The 17,429-nt window shown below is 48.1% G+C and overlaps 1 protein-coding gene across 2 annotated transcripts in view; it reads right to left on the bottom strand.

Moving 5' to 3' along the window:
* Positions 1-17,429, bottom strand: part of LOC121633644 (serine/threonine-protein kinase D3-like) — a 61,060-nt gene that overhangs the window by 42,235 nt on the left and 1,396 nt on the right. Inside the window, exon 2 of one of the 2 annotated variants that reach the window (XM_041975809.1) lies at positions 13,219-13,761. In XM_041975809.1, the coding sequence (XP_041831743.1) occupies positions 13,219-13,515 (297 nt within the window). In that variant the 5' untranslated portion in view covers positions 13,516-13,761. Of the gene's footprint in view, positions 1-9,310; positions 9,778-13,218; positions 13,762-17,429 lie in introns of those variants that run through there. The other variant, XM_041975810.1, reaches the window with a different exon arrangement.

The following is a 17,429-nucleotide window of genomic DNA, read 5'->3' as shown; positions in this document are numbered from 1 at the left end:
TTGATACACGGGCTTGGAAGGAGAGAAGCAGTTTTGACCAACGTTCAAAATCTGCCTCTATCCGGTCATAAATACCTTTAAAATTTCTAATAGCAATTGAAGGTGTAGAAGGAAAAATATCGACGCCGAGATACTTAAAAGTCTTAACGACAGGTATGTGTGTGGGCAGAGGAACTTGCGAGACAACTGAGTTTAAGTGCATTAATGAAGATTTTGACCAGTTAATTTTATATCCAGATATTGAGCCGAATGAATCAAATGTGGCCAGCAGGTGTGGTACTGAGGAGCCAGGGTTAGCTAAATAAAGAAGGATATCGTCAGCATATAAGGAAATTCGGTGTTCTGTATTACAGAACGTGATAGGATGCACCAAGGGATGTTGTCTGACTTTTTGTGCAAGAGGTTCAAGGGAGAGTGCAAATAGGAGAGGAGAAAGAGGACATCCTTGGCGGGTGCCTCTGCATATTGGAAATCGGGCTGAGCAGACATTGCCAGTGTAGACCATTGCAGATGGACCTGCATATAAGACTTTGACCATATTAATAAATTGTTTACCTAAATTGAATTTATCCAAAGTAGACCAAAGATAAGCCCATTCCAGCCGGTCAAAGGCTTTTTCGGCATCCAAAGAAAGAACTGAGCAAGGGGGGTCAATACTGCTAGCTGCATGAATGACATGTAATAGACGGCGCATGTTATCTTATGCTTGACGAGTCTTAATAAACCCAGTCTGATCATTATGAATCAAGTAAGTGAGATTTACTTCCAGCCGGGTTGCAAGTACTTTATTTTTAATAATTTAACATCACTATTCAAGAGAGAGAGGGGTCTATAATTACCACATAGAGACAGGTCTTTATTAGGTTTAGGGAGTACTGAGATTATGGCTGTATTGACATCCGCGTTGAATGCACCCTTCTCAATTGCCGTATTTATCATTTCCAGGAGTGGTTTTCCTAATACATCCCAGAAGGCGAGATATAGTTCTGGGGGGATCCCGTCCAGGCCTGGAGACTTTCCTTTCTTCATATTAACAAGAGCCACCCTTAGCTCCTCTAAGGAAATAGGGGAATTGAGTGACTCAGCTAAATCATTAGATAAGGTGGGTAGATCTAGCCCTTGAAAGAAACAGGTATACATGTCAGGGACAGGTGGAATTTCAGATGTATACAAAGTGGAATAGAAAGTCTTAAATTCAGAGTTAATTTCATGAGCATTGGTCAGAGTACCAGTTGGAGTCTTTATGGCCACAATATTTGAATACTTCTCATTAGTCTTCAATCGCAAGGATAAAAGGTGGCTAGGCCTGGCCCCATTGAAATAATATGTTCTTCTGGTTCTATGCACCAAAAACTCCGCCCTCCGTCTTAAAAGGGAATTCAAATCAGTCCTCGTTGTGGCTATTTTTTGTTGTCGCACCTCAGAGCGTGACACTTGTTGCTGGGCTTCCAGTTGGGCGAGGACTGTCTCCAATTCAGTGATTTTTTTAAGTCTGCTTTTATTTAAATAAGAAGAATAAGAGATAGAGGAGTCTCTGATACAGCCCTTAATCGCATCCCACACAAATCTGGGATCATCCACAGACCCTACATTAAGGTTTATAAAAATGTATAGCTTCTCTCTCAGAGAATTCATGAAGACTTCGTTCTTCAAAAGAGAGGTATTGAACCGCCACCGTGGCGCTCTGGAAGGCGTGCCCTGAAGTGTAAAGCGTGCTATAACAACGCTATGGTCAGATAGAGAGCAGGGTATGACTAAAGCATCATGTATCTCCGAGAAAGATGTAGGTGAAGCCAGTATATAATCGATTCTAGAGTAATTCCGATGTCTTGCAGAATAAAAAGTAAACTGTTTAGATGTGGGATTGACAGCACGGTATAAGTCTACTAAACCCAGCGCAGATAAAAAATTCCGGAAATCTGTGGATGCACGTGATTGGTTGTGTGTAAGACGTTGCACCGATTTATCCAGGGACATATTTGCAAAGCAATTCATATCTGCACCAAGGATCAGAGAAAAATCCTGTAGTTGTAATAGTGTTGCAGTTAGTTTGGGAAAAAACTCTGGTTCATACTGAGACGGTGCATAAACAGAAATAAAAGCAAAATTGCGCCCAGCAATATTAGTCTTAATATAGGAGATCCTGCCATCAACGCTACCAAACTTTTCCAAAACAGTGATGGAGAGGTTGCGTTTCATGACCACTAATGAGCCCCTGGTTTTTGTGTCCAGCGATGCAGATGCAGCCACACAGTAATGCTTATTTGCAAAGCAGTTAACATCTACTGGTCTTAAGTGAGATTCCTGAATGAAAGCGACATCTACACGCTGTCTGTGTAAAAAGTCTAAACAAGCTGTGCGTTTAAATTGACCGTTCAGCCCATTAACATTCCAGCTAATAACACGTATACTACACATTCTGGCTGACAGTAGATAATCTGTATGCCTCTGGACTTAGGTAAGGAGACATAATATGTAATTTAGTGCAGCTGAGTGACAACAGTAAGTAATTAGAGTACAGAGAGAGATCCGTCCCTACCCAGTGAACCCCAGTCGCCATACACCACTCTCCAAAGAACGGGAGAGGGTAGAACCAAATAATCCCACACATGAACAGAAAAAATAAAACAACAAGCATTGAGAAACTCCTCCCAGGGAAGTCTAAATTCCCTCCACACATCGGTCTCGTGCTCCCCGAGCAGCATGTCCCACCCTCACAGCGTACAGCCCCCCCCCATCCTCAAATACAGTTATGAGATGCCAAACTAATTGTGGAATACACCGTAATACAGAACTGCGTGTAATTATACCAGACCATGTCCCAGTCCACAACGTTACATCCGCAGTGAGCAATCGTAAAATATAAACCTCAACATGAACAGAAAAACATAATATGAGCCAGTGGTCCAACTATACTGGATCCACATTAATTATGCAAGTCAAATCAGCTTCTTAACACAAGGATTAATGGCAAATCATTCTTTTAACGTGTCCATGAAATCTCTCACCTCCTGTGGGTTGTCGAACAGGTGGATTGCTTCACCACGAACCGCTTTCAGTTTCGCTGGGTAGAGCAGGAAGGTGCGAAAGTTCAGTTTCTGCAGCGCGTCCATTGCGGTGGAGAAGGCCAGTCTACGTTTAAAAGTAAACGGGCTATAGTCGGGAGTGAAGCGGATGGTTTTGCCCTCAATATCCACGGCAGCCCTCCGGGCGGCTTTGATTATCTTATCCCTGTCAGTGAAACGCAGAAGCTTCATGATGACAACGCGAGGGATGGGTCTGCCATTTGCGTCTCGTTTGGGAGCGCCTAAGCGGTGTGCTCTCATTATTTCCACAGAGCCCAAATCTGGAAACCATTGTGAGATAGCATCAGACATGTAGTTTAGGAGATGCGATGTCTCCGCAGTTTCAGGGATCCCATGCACTCGTATGTTGTCCCTACGAGACCTGTCCTCCATGTCCGCAATTTTCTCTTCCAGTCGGTCATGTTGCGAGGTAAACCTTTTAATAGACGCCGAAAGTCGGTTGTCCACCTCCACCAAACGGTTCCCGTCTTTCTCCATATGATCCTTACACGCCGAGATATCTGTTCGCATGGTCGCCATCTCGCCCCGGAGTACAGAGACTTGGGCTTCCACCAACTCCTGCGCTTTGCTCGTCAGCTGTGCCACCACATCTTGTACAAGTGTAGGGATGGCTTCATTAATAGCCTCAGCTACCGCTAGCTTAACCACATTAGCTAGCTCTTCGTTGTTGGGAGATGGGACTGTAACTGGTTGTTTGCCAGCTGCTTTTCTTGAGCTCGTCGCCATTATGTTGTGAAAAAGTGAGGAGAACACAGTGAAGCCCACGTTAAAGTTAAAAAAAAAAAAAGAAAAAATTATCCTTGGCATGCAAATAAAGTTAAAATTGGGGGGATGCTGCGGAGCTGCGAAGGAAGCGTCCTACATCCCACGCGACGGTCACGTGACTCCCACTATCCTCCTTCTGATAAGAGGCAGGAAGCAGCTCTACTTCGATTAGAAAAGGAAATGACTCTGGCTTTAATATTTACTCTGAACAATCAGATGTGTTGAATCTAACCAGGACATCTGTGCTTATATCCATCCTCATCATCAGGTGAGGTCACACCTGGGCTGGGCGATATGGCCTATAACTGACATCCCCATACCTTCTTTGCCTTATCCCGACAGATGATTTACACCCCGATGCTTAAAAACCTCCTCTAAAACTCTGTAAATGATGAATCCAACATCATCAGCATAGAAAGACACCAGCAGCATTTAAATTAACTGATGAATGTAATACATACATGTAGGCATCTAACCAAACCTCTGTATCCAGCTGACATGTTTGAAAAGGGGTAGGAAGAAGTAAAACACCAAAAATTATCTTTAACAAACGTTTTCTTCTGGACCAGAACCTGCTCTCAGAAACCAGAGTTTCCCCGGCCGTTTCAGTCGGGGGCGCCCCATCATCAACCTGCACCGCCCCTAAAACATCGAGTTTATTTTATTTTCTGTAATTACTCACTTAATATCGGATATTTTTTTTCATTCAGTCATTTTATGGACGAACTTCAGGAAACCTGTTTTATTAAGACTTATTGACCTGCTGATTCCTATTTTCTTTCAGCAATTTAAACTTAGAAGAAAAACTCAGTAAATGACACAGATAGCAAAAAATGTTTGGCCCAGATGTGGCCCTGATGTGGCCTTGACTTACGGCGTTGACTAAATGTGAGAGTAGCTTCAGTAACTAGGTCACATGACCATCACGTGTGGCCCACCAGGAAATGACCATATTACGTGTCCAGGAAGGCTTTCCGTATCAGGTCCACCTCTGGCCCACAGAAGGCTTGCCAGTGCCGTAACTGAGCCATCAGTGCCAGTCAGCGGACCGGATTCGGCCCAAACATGGCGGCTATCTGTTCCGGAAGATTCATCAGCTGTTTCTCTGCTCCAAGCACCAGAGCCTGTCTGGAGTTTGTATTAACACGCTGTTCCTGAACTGGTCGCTAACTGGAACCAGGTTGCGGTTACAGAGGTGGGCTGGGGTCTGGAGAACCTGGGTTCAAGTCCCAGAGCTGGTAACTAGGGTAACCCACTGTGGGTCCCTAAGCAAGGCCCTGAACCCCCAACCGCTCGGTGGGCGCTGGAATCTGGCCGCCCACCCATCCCAGCAATTAGGATGGGGTGAATGCAGAGAAAGAATTTCCCAGCTGGGATTAATAAAGTAGAATAAATAAAATGAAATGATTTTTAACAGTTTACAGGTTTAACCAGGATAAAATGTTACAGCAGCTAAAAGGAAACCTGCTTAACCCACACTGATGCCGGAGCGTCTGCAGGCGAAGACCCCCGAACAGACCTGGAGATTACAGGCTTCTCAGCCGGCAACGGACCACCACCACATCAGATTAAAGAAGCTCAAGAGATGCTGTGGCTGGATAAAAATGATTTCAGAACATCAGTGTCAGACGGCAGCTGTGTGTCGCGTTCGAGAGTTCAACCCAAAACATGGAGCTTTTTAAGGATTTATTGGACAAATGAGACAAAATGGAAGTTAATCCAACATTTTAAAAAAGGTAGAAGAGGCGCTGAGAGTCGGACAGATGCTGCTAATGGTGGTTAATTCACCGTCTTTCATAAGAGGAATGAATGACAGATTAAAGCTCCTAGCAGAAAAACCCATTAAGACAAAAACAGCAACTCTGGCTGATCTGAGGTCAGAAACTCCCGCCTTTTAGCTCCGCCTTTAATGGGCACTCATCCTTTATTTTATTCACTTTCTGTCACCTTTTACTCTAGAAGAGGAGGTTTCATCAGAAACCAACCAGATGTTTCCCTTTCATCCAGCCGCTGAAGGTTTTCCTGTTAATCGAGCAGAGAGAAGGTGAACGAGTGAGATGGAGAAGAATGAAATCAAACTCATCTCCAACAGCTGCCCAAACTAATGACCCTCTGGTCTGATCAGGGATGCAGGGAAGCATCTAAAACCTGCAGGACAGCAGGTTCCAAGTAGGAGACCTCTGATCTACAGTGTAGAATATCATCAGAAGATTCAGAGAACCAGGAGGAATCTCTGTGTGCTGGGGACAAGCTGGATGCTGGTGATCTTCTGCATTAAAAGCAGACATGATTCTCTACTGGAAACCACTGCATGGACTCAGGAAGACTTCCAGAAACCACTGTCTGTGAACACAGTTCACCCTGAAACCCACAAATGCAGGTTAAAGCTCCATCATGCAGAGAAGAAGCCAGATGTGAACAGGATCCAGAACCAGCTTCTTCCGTCTTCTCTGGACCAAAGCTCATTTAAAATGGTCTGAGGCAAAGTGGAAATCTGGATGAAGATGTGAACTAGTTTGTGGAAACATGGACGGTGTGTCCTGCAGACTAAAGAGGAGAGGGAGCATCCAGCTTGTTATCAGTGGACAGGTGAAAAGCTGCATCTCTGATGGGATGGGGCTGCATTAGTGCCTATGGCGTGGGCAGCTTCCACATCTGTGAAGCTCCATCAATGCTGAAAAGTACATGGAGGTTTTAGAGCAACATCTGCTCCCATCCAGACAACGTCTCTTTCAGGGAAGACCTTGCAGATTTCAGCAAGACGATGCTGAACCACATCCTGCATCCATCACAGCAGCATGGCTTCACAGGAGAAGAGTCCGGCTGCTGAACTGGCCTGCCTGCAGTCCAGACCTTTCACCAGTACACAACATCTGGAGCATCATGGAAGCAGAAATCCAGCAACCAAGGTCCAGGACTGTAGAGCAGCTAGAGTCCTGCTTGGCTTTCTACATTTAAAATCAGCTCATGTTTCTGTGAAATGATAAAATGTCACCATCTGAGATGGTCTTCATCTTCTGCTGGGATTCTGGCTTGTTTACATGTAACGCAGCATCCCGGTGTGGTTGTAGCTAAACCAGCCTGTAGTGGTGTGTGTCGGACCGAACCAGGCTGTACCGGGTCAGCCGACCCCATCAATAAAATAACTAATAATCAGATTTACCAGCTTTTCTCCTGACGTCATTTAAAAAGTCTGGAGGAGGACGGAGAGGCCGTAGCAACACTAACATCCTCCACCGGGGCCCCCGCCTGGCCTTGGTAACCATGGTAACCAGCAGTGTGAAGAACGCCTCTCACATCACCACGGCGACAGAGATGCCATTTTCAGTGATAACATCAGAAGTTTCTGTCCTCCCTGCGGCGATGATGGAAACGTGGACCTGTGGACGTAAAGCGTCGTCTTTCACACTGAGAAGACCGGCGCGATGAGAACGTCCTGCTCGGGCCGAAACGTCTCCGGAAGACAGACCATTTCCGTTTTTATGTCCAGGTCCCATCTATTTAAAACATTTAGGAGAACCAAAGAACCCTCACAATCCGAGCACGATACGAGGGGGTCGCATCCATTTCTCTGCACGTCTTTGAAAACCAGTGAAGTCTTGAAAACTTGTATTTATGCTGCAGGTAGGTTCTGATGGTGATCAGAAACTGTGACTACGCCTCTTATAGTCTCTAACAGAAGATCCCATCTTGTGGACATCTGTGAGAGAATCAGGGGGGTTTAACAGGACCAGGACCAGGACCAGGACCAGGACCAGCCCACATCAGCAGCTACACTCAGAAAAAACAAGCCCAGAAACCCACAGACGATCACATTTGTAAGAGACTTGACAGAAAAACCAGCTCAGCGTTGCTGAAACAGGCCGACCCAGCAGCTGCAGTCGTTCCTCCCTGACTGGTCTTTTCGTCTGCGGGTTTGCCGCCGCGCCGGGAGCCTCACACTGATGGGCTGAGTCCACCACGTGGGACGGCGTGTTTCTTGACCACAACCGCGAATGAAAGCACCCGGTCAGATTTTATACTTTAACTCCGGGTTCATGTGGGACAGGTTCTGGGTCCGGGTCCCGCCCCTTCTTTCTGGTTTTCCAGATGGCTAACTGGGCCTCTCCTGAAACTACATGCAGCGTTCGGGTCTTTGTGGAGGGTGTCATCACGCAGGGAGAAACATCTGAACAACCAGCCAAACGTCAACATTGAACAGATGATGTAAAGCTTCTTGTCCTAAACAAAATGCTGCTCCAGTCCTCACTAAGACCAAGAAACTGGACCACATCAGTCCAGCTCTGAGGTCTTTACACTGGCTGCCGGTCCGTCAGAGGATAGACTTTAAAGTTCTGCTGCTGGTCTAGAAAGCTCTGAATGGTTTAGGACCAACATACATCAGAGACCTCTTGACCCAGTATGAACCTACCAGAACCCTCAGGTCATCTGGATCCAGGTTCTTATCAGTTCCAGAGTCAGAACCAGACATGGAGAAGCTGCATTCAGCTTCTATGCTCCACATGTCTGGAACAAACTCCCAGAAAGCCTCAGATCAGCAGAAACACTCAGTTTATTTAGATCCAGGTTAAAGACCCACCTGTTCTCTGCTGCATGGACTAGTTTTTATTTACAGTCCAGATCTGGATCTGGTTCTTTTACAATGAAATCTTAAATTTATTTTGTTATCTGAGCTTTTTCCTGCTGTTTTTATGTAATCAAATTTTTCTTTTTTAATCTTAGTTTTTCTTTCTTTCTTTCTTTCTTTTTTCTTTCCCTGCACCTTGCTGTAATGTTTTTATGTTTTATGTAAAGCACTTTGAATTGTCTTGTACATGAAATGTGCTATACAAATAAATTTGCCTTGCCTGATCTAACCAGGGTTTTCTGCAGAAAAGAGCTTAGCTGTCGTTGCTTATGCTGGAGAACTTTATTGTTGGTCCCGGTTGGAAGTGAGAGACTTTCCAGATTTCTGTTTCCAAATCCTGGATGACTCATAATCCTCCTGTACAACTTGTATATTGTTGGCAGTACACTCGTATTTAAGCCTTTCTAAGAGCTGATGTCGGGACATCATCATCCTTATCAACTACATCTCCATCGTGAGGCTGGGAGTCAACTGAACCCCGTCATCCCCCAGATGGCAACCAGGAAGTAACGTTCCTGAGAAAAGGCCTTACTTCTGCTCGGCCAACAGGAAACTGTGTCACAACAATCCCACTGGCTGGAAGACCACTCCCACAATCAATCCATCAACTAGCTGATCAATGAACCCCCGAAGGGCTGGAAACAGCAGCAGAGGGAGGAGGGGAAATGAGGGCATCTCCCTCCAGCAGCATGCTCTGCAGAACAGGTGCAGCTAGCTGGAGCTGCAGGTGGTGGTGCATTCAGTGCAGACGTAAACCAGAAGATCTGGAGATAAGGCAGAGTTCAGAGCGGATGTCAGTCGCACCGCCAACAGAAACAGCTGAAACACTAACCATCGGAGCATTTCCAGAGAAAATGTTTTCACATTTCTCCTGTTGACCGTGCGGAGGGCTGGCAGTGGTGATTGATCCGCTGATGACCTTCATGTGTCCCAGCGTCTCACTTCTAATCAAACCAGAGCTAAATGCTGCTTTAACAGCTCGTAATGAAGCAGATTTGCCAGGATCAGTCACATAAACACCACCGCACAGGATGCCGAAGCAAGCGTGTGAACACAGCGTGCTGTCTGCCGTCATGGTAAACAGCTTCGCTCTGCAGTATCGAGCCTGCAGAGCATCATGTGACGCGCTCCGCCGCCAACAACAGGAAGTGCTACACACAGGGAATCCTTCAGTCAGCTGGACCTGAACTTCAAATATAACCCACAACACCCAGCAGGCTGGAAACCACGGCAACAACAATCATCCCGACATCAACAACCGAATAAAAAAAATCCTAGCTTGACGTTATTGAATGAAGATGTTTCTTAAAGAAAAAAATTTTAAAAAACTTTTCCCTCCCCCTCCCTCCCATCTCTCCTGGGGAGGCTAGGTTCATCTCCAGGTCGGGTCCTCTACCAGAGTCCTGGGATCTTGAGGGTCCTCCAGCATCTTAGCTGTTCCTAGGACTGCTCTCTTCTGGATGGAGATGTCTGATGGTTCTCCAGGTATCTGGTGGAGACACTTCTCCAGTGTGGGGGACACGGCCCCCAGAGCTCCGATGACCCCTGGTACTACTGGTACCTTCACCTTCCAGGCTTTCTCCAGGTCTTCCTTGAGTCCTTGGTATTTCTCCAGGTTCCTTCTTCCTGGTTTTTCCATCGGTGGGGATGCTACATCCATCACTACGGCTTTCCTTTGCTGCTTATCCATGATCACAATGTCCGGTTGGTTGGCTTCCACCATGTAGTCGGTCTGTATCTGGAAGTCCCACAGGACCTTAGTCCTCTCATTCTCCACCACCTTGGGGGGTGTTCCCATTGTGACCTAGGGGTCTCCAGTCCATATTCTGCCGGACACTATGCCGGCTACTTGGTTATGGTGTTCCACGTATTCTTTGTCTGCCAGTATCTTACACCCTGCTGTGAGGTGCTGGATTGTTTCAGAGGCCTCTTTGCACAGCCTGCACCTGCCTGGTGTGGTAGACCTAGAGTCCTGCCTAGTGTGGTAGACCTGGAGTCCTGCATGGTGTGGTAGACCTGAAGTCCTGCCTGGTGTGGTAGACCTGGAGTCCTGCATGGTGTGGTAGACCTGGGGTCCTGCATGGTGTGGTAGACCTGGAGTCCTGCATGGTGTGGTAGACCTGGAGTCCTGCCTGGTGTGGTAGACCTGGAGTCCTGCATGGTGTGGTAGACCTGGAGTCCTGCCTGGTGTGGTAGACCTGGAGTCCTGCATGGTGTGGTAGACCTGAAGTCCTGCCTGGTGTGGTAGACCTGGAGTCCTGCATGGTGTGGTAGACCTGGGGTCCTGCATGGTGTGGTAGACCTGGAGTCCTGCATGGTGTGGTAGACCTGGAGTCCTGCCTGGTGTGGTAGACCTGAAGTCCTGCATGGTGTGGTAGACCTGAAGTCCTGCCTGGTGTGGTAGACCTGGAGTCCTGCATGGTGTGGTAGACCTGGGGTCCTGCATGGTGTGGTAGACCTGGAGTCCTGCATGGTGTGGTAGACCTGGGGTCCTGCCTGGTGTGGTAGACCTGGAGTCCTGCATGGTGTGGTAGACCTGGAGTCCTGCCTGGTGTGGTAGACCTGGAGTCCTGCCTGGTGTGGTAGACCTGGAGTCCTGCATGGTGTGGTAGACCTGGAGTCCTGCCTGGTGTGGTAGACCTGGAGTCCTGCATGGTGTGGTAGACCTGAAGTCCTGCCTGGTGTGGTAGACCTGGAGTCCTGCATGGTGTGGTAGACCTGGAGTCCTGCCTGGTGTGGTAGACCTGGAGTCCTGCATGGTGTGGTAGACCTGGAGTCCTGCCTGGTGTGGTAGACCTGGAGTCCTGCATGGTGTGGTAGACCTAGAGTCCTGCCTGGTGTGGTAGACCTGGAGTCCTGCATGGTGTGGTAGACCTGAAGTCCTGCCTGGTGTGGTAGACCTGGAGTCCTGCATGGTGTGGTAGACCTGGGGTCCTGCATGGTGTGGTAGACCTGGAGTCCTGCCTGGTGTGGTAGACCTGGAGTCCTGCATGGTGTGGTAGACCTGGAGTCCTGCATGGTGTGGTAGACCTGAAGTCCTGCCTGGTGTGGTAGACCTGGAGTCCTGCCTGGTGTGGTAGACCTGAAGTCCTGCCTGGTGTGGTAAACCTGAAGTCCTGCCTGGTGTGGTAGACCTGGAGTCCTGCCTGGTGTGGTAGACCTGGGCCTCCATTGTCCTGGTATTGAGGACTTGCTCCTGTGCTGCCATGGTTACCGCCTCTGTGCTGTCCTTCAGTCCAGCCCTCTCTAGCCATCGGTAGGACTTGTTCTTCTCCACCACTTCAGCTCTCTGTCGGAGGTACATCCCATGCAGGGCTTGTCCTCCATGATGGTTCCTCCATTTCATTCTCCTCCAGGTTCCGTTGTCTGAGACACTCAGTGCTTCATCCCTTGGGTCCATCTTCCTGATGTATTCATGGAGCCTGGCTGTTTCATCTTGGATAGCGGCCCTGATGCTCATTAGTCCTCGGCCTCCCTCTTTGTGCTTAGTGTAAAGCCTCTGGACTCTGGATCTGGGGTGGAACCCTCCATGCATGGTCTGAACTTCCTCCTTTGGCCAGCTTATTATCCCAGCAGGGTATCTGATCTCTGGCAGGGCATCGCTGTTAGCTGCCCGGATCTTGTTCTGGCCATTGAGCTGACTTCTCTGGACTTTCCTTACTCGTTGCAGATATGTGGCAGTTTTCCTTGTGGCTTCTTCCTGGTTGCCATTTTCTTGTGGTATGCTGAGGTACTTGTAGCTCTCCTCAACCAGGGCACCCAGGGCAGCAGTCCACCACCCCTTCTAGGTGCTGTGGGAGCCAGGGACAGAACCCAGTTAACCACACTACCCCATGGAAGGCCCGGCCTGACACTCGGGAGCCAGCCTCCCATCGCAGGCCAGCACCTGACCCAGTGCCCCCAGCCAGGCACCCTAGAGTTCACAGTGCCCCCCAATTCCCCCCTCCACCCATCCCTCCCACATTCCCATCCACATCCATGCTGCCATCCCACTCCATACCCCTAATCCCGTCCAGCCCCAGGCTCCAGAGACAGACGCATTCACAGGGTCCCCCAGGGATTACATGCCACACCATGCCACACCATACCACATGCCCTCCCCCAACCAAGCAGACCAAACCATTCCTCACCCGGGGCAGCAACCAGGAAGCAGGGGTGTAGTAAGGTGCCCCCTGGAGGCTGGACTGTGTTCATCATGTTTTGTTGATACCACTGTTTTTGTTTTGCTGTGCCATGTTTCCTTGTTTACTCGCTCAGCTGAGCTGGCCAGTGCTGCGTGGTTGGAGGCCAGTGTCCAAAAACTTATGAGGACTGGATTATTATCACTAACCAGGCTTCTGGTTGGTAGTTAGTTCACCTCATAGACCAGGGATGTCCAACCCAGGTCCTCTTGAGCTACCTTCCTGCAGGGTTTAGATCAGGGCTACTCAATTCGGTCCTACGAGGGCCGCAATCCAGCAGGTTTTCCATGTATCCCTGCACCAACACACCTGAGTCAAATTAATGAGTCATTGTGTAGAACCTGATTGGCTGTTAGAGCCACCTAATTTGACTCAGGTGTGTTGGTGCAGGGATACATGGAAAACCTGCTGGATTGCGGCCCTCGTAGGACCGAATTGAGTAGCCCTGGTTTAGATGTTTCCAGTCAGTGGGTCGTTAACAGGCCAGAGTGTGTCGTAGAGAAACATCTAAAACCTGCAGGACCGGAGTTGGACATCCCTGAGCAAATCATCTGCTTACCTTTTGATCTACGATGGAGCAGACCAGCTCCCGGACTGCTGACAGCGACAGGTCCCCGGGGTCCAGAGTCACCGTCTCCCTGGTGAGTCCGATCTGCAGCAGGAAGGAGACGCCCTGCAACGACCCCCGGGAGTTGGTGGGGCTGGGGCCCTTCTGGCTGCCATCGGACAGCCGTCTGCAGACAGTGGCAGGTGGACTGGGCGACGGTGACGGGGTGGGAGGGGCTGAATGCTGAGAGAGGTTAGAGGAAGACCGAGGTGAGGCCATTGGGGGTGGTGGGCTGTTATCTGCCGACATTGTTCTCTGAGATGTTCTGGAAGGAGCCTCGTAGGTGAACTACAGCCACAAAAACAACAAATAAATGAAGTCCTGTCAGCCGAGCATCATCTGTCTCAGCTCATCCTGCTGCTTCACTGCTGAACATCTCCGAGTGGAACCAAACGGATCTTCAGCTTTGTGTTGCATCCTGGAATCTTTACAGAACCGTCCGGCTTCGTCCTGGATCAGACAGATCAGCCAGAAAACAGACGCAGAAATGCTGATCTGTGAGGAAAGAAAAGAGCGTGTTGAGACAAAAATGATCTTTTTCTCCACATCAGTCTGCACCACAAAGAAAACCTGAATTACAGACGCTTCGGTTTCAATCTGTAGCTGCAGAAACCAGAAAAATCTCAATCTGATCAACTACAAAAAAGCTGCTTTACCTTTAAATTAACCAGAAACGATTAACCATTTATCAGTTTTAGCGTCCTACATCTTCATGTTTTATTTTCTGTGATGATTTTAGGTTATCAACATAAATATCATATAAGGAATAATGAGGAATTACAGCAAGGCAGGTTTATCGGTACGTTGCATTTCATGTACAAGAAGATTCAAAGTGCTTCACATAAAACATTAAAGCATCACAGAGCTTCTAACCCTGAAGTAAAACTGCTGAGTCAGCAAACCTGCAGGTTTCTGGGAGTTTGTTCCACATATGAGCATAAAGCTGAACGCTGCCTCTCCACGTTTAGTTCTGACTCTGGGAACAAAGTAGACCTGACCCTGATGACCTGAGGGACCTAGTCCATAACCAACCAGAAGATCCTGAATTCAGGTCTTTGTAAACTAACAACAGGAAGCCAGTGTAAAGATCTGAGAACTGGAGTTCTAGGATCTACGTTCCTGGCCTTAGTGAGGACTGGAGTTCTAGGATCTACTTTCCTGGTCTTAGTGAGGACTGAAGTTCTAGGATCTACTTTCCTGGTCTTAGTGAGGACTGGAGGTCTAGGATCTATTTTCCTGGCCTTAATGAGGATTGGAGTTCTAGGATCTACTTTCCTGGTCTTAGTGAGGACTGGAGTTCTAGGATCTACCTTCCTGGTCTTAATGAGGACTGGAGTTCTAGGATCTACGTTCCTGGTCTTAGTGAGGACTGGAGTTCTAGGATCTACGTTCCTGGTCTTAGTGAGGACTGGAGTTCTAGGATCTACCTTCCTGGTCTTAGTGAGAACTGGAGTTCTAGGATCTACGTTCCTGGTCTTAGTGAGGACTGGAGTTCTAGGATCTACGTTCCTGGTCTTAGTGAGGACTGGAGGTCTAGGATCTATTTTCCTGGCCTTAGTGAGGACTGGAGTTCTAGGATCTATTTTCCTGGTCTTAGTGAGGACTGCAGTTCTAGGATCTACTTTCCTGGTCTTAGTGAGGACTGGAGTTCTAGGATCTACTTTCCTGGTCTTAGTGAGGACTGGAGTTCTAGGATCTACTTTCCAGGTCTTAGTGAGGACTGGAGGTCTAGGATCTATTTTCCTGGCCTTAGTGAGGACTGGAGTTCTAGGATCTATTTTCCTGGTCTTAGTGAGGACTGGAGTTCTAGGATCTACTTTCCTGGTCTTAGTGAGGACTGGAGTTCTAGGATCTACTTTCCTGGTCTTAGTGAGGACTGGAGTTCTAGAATCTACCTTCCTGGTCTTAATGAGGACTGGAGGTCTAGGATCTATTTTCCTGGCCTTAGTGAGGACTGGAGTTCTAGGATCTACTTTCCTGGTCTTAGTGAGGACTGGAGTTCTAGGATCTACTTTCCTGGCCTTAGTGAGGACTGGAGTTCTAGGATCTACTTTCTTGGTCTTAGTGAGGACTGGAGTTCTAGGATCTACTTTCCTGGTCTTAGTGAGAAATGGAGTTCTATGATCTACTTTCCTGGTCTTAGTGAGAACTGAAGTTCTAGGATCTACTTTCCTGGTCTTAGTGAGGACTGGAGTTCTAGGATCTACTTTCCTGGTCTTAGTGAGAAATGGAGTTCTAGGATCTACTTTCCTGGTCTTAGTGAGAACTGAAGTTCTAGGATCTACTTTCCTGGTCTTAGTGAGGACTGGAGTTCTAGGATCTACTTTCCTGGTCTTAGTGAGAAATGGAGTTCTAGGATCTATGTTTCTGCTCTTAGTGAGAACTGAAGTTCTAGGATCTACTTTCCTGGTCTTAGTGAGGACTGGAGTTCTAGGATCTACTTTCCTGGTCTTAGTGAGGACTGGAGGTCTAGGATCTACTTTCCTGGTCTTAGTGAGGACTGGAGTTCTAGGATCTACATTCCTGGTCTTAGTGAGAACTGGAGTTCTAGGATCTATGTTTCTCCTCTTAGTGAAAACTGAAGTTCTAGGATCTACTTTCCTGGCCTTAGTGAGGACTGGAGTTCTAGGATCTACTTTCCTGGTCTTAGTGAGGACTGGAGTTCTAGGATCTACTTTCCTGGTCTTAGTGAGGACTGGAGTTCTAGGATCTACTTTCCTGGCCTTAGTGAGGACTGGAGTTCTAGGATCTACTTTCCTGGTCTTAGTGAGGACTGGAGGAGCAGCGTTCTGGATTAACTGCAGATGTCTGATGGACTTTTTAGGGAGACCTGTGAGGACAGCATTACAGTAGTCCAGTCTACTAAAGATACATGTGGACCAGTTTTTCTAAATCCTGCTGAGTCATCAGTCCTTTAATCCTCCAGATGTTCTTTAAGTGGTAACAGGCCGAGTCCAGGACTACTCCCAGGTCCGAGTCCAGGACTACTCCCAGGTCTGAGTCCAGGACTACTTCCAGGTCTGAGTCCAGGACTACTCCCAGATCTGAGTCCAGGACTAGTTCCAGGTCTGAGTCCAAGACTACTCCCAGGTTTGAGAACAGGACTACTCCCAGGTCTGAGTCCAGGACTGCTCCCAGGTCTGAGTCCAGGACTACTCCCAGGTCCGAGTCCAGGACTACTCCCAGGTTTCTGGCTTGGTTGGCAGTTTTGAACTTTGCTGTTTGAAGCTGAGAACTGACTTTTAATTTTTCTTCCTTTGGCTACAAAAACTATTATTTCAGTTTAGTCTTCATGTAACTGAAGGAAGTTCTGGCCCATCCAATCTTTAATCTGATCCATGCAGGTGATCAGAGTCTGGATCGGACTGTAGTCTCCTGGTGAGATGGTTATGTAGATGTGTGTGTCATCAGCATAACTGTGGTAACATATTTAGTTGTTTCCATAATGTGAGCGAGTGGCAGCATGTAGATGTTGAACAGCAGTGGCTCCAGGATGGAGCCTTGGGGAACTCCACAGGTTATTTTGGTTGACCTGGTACATTACGGTACGGTAACGGGACGCTGGTATACGGTACGTTATGGCAGAGCCCTGTGGAGATCCAGTGTTGAGGGTACAGGGGCTGGAGGTGTGCCTGCCCACCCACAGCACCTGAGTTCTGTTTGACAGGAAGTCCAGGATCCAGGCAAACAGGGTGAAGTTCAGCCCCAGACTGAACAGCTTGGAGCGGAGTGTGGTGGGACTATAGTGATGGAAGCTGAGTTAAGTCAATGAACAGAATCCTTACAGAGTCTCCTGTGCTTGTCCAGGTGGGTTTGGGTGGTGGGCAGTACCTGGGAGACGGCGTTGTCTGTGGATCTGTTTGGCCGGTAAGCGAATGAAGTGGGTCCAGAGACTCAGGGAGGGAGGATGTGCCCCCTGACCAGTCTCTAGTAGCACTTTCTGAGCCCAGAGGTGAGGGTAGTCATTAAGGCTGGCTGGAGAGGCATTCTTCAGGCTCTTTTAAAGAAGAGAGGGACCACAGACAGGCTCAGAGAAAGGTTGAACACCGTGGTGGAGACAGGAGCTAGCAGGTCAGGACTTGAAGACTTAGTCCGTTAAAGTTTGCCACTGGAGTCCTGATGGTGGAAAACTGTGACTCCACACTGTCTCAGCACCTCCACTT

This window comes from Melanotaenia boesemani, chromosome 22 (genome assembly GCF_017639745.1).
Source record: "Melanotaenia boesemani isolate fMelBoe1 chromosome 22, fMelBoe1.pri, whole genome shotgun sequence".
Taxonomy (NCBI): Eukaryota; Metazoa; Chordata; class Actinopteri; order Atheriniformes; family Melanotaeniidae; genus Melanotaenia; species Melanotaenia boesemani.
Note: the sequence above shows the minus strand (reverse complement) of the source record. Positions and strands in the feature narration are given on the sequence as shown.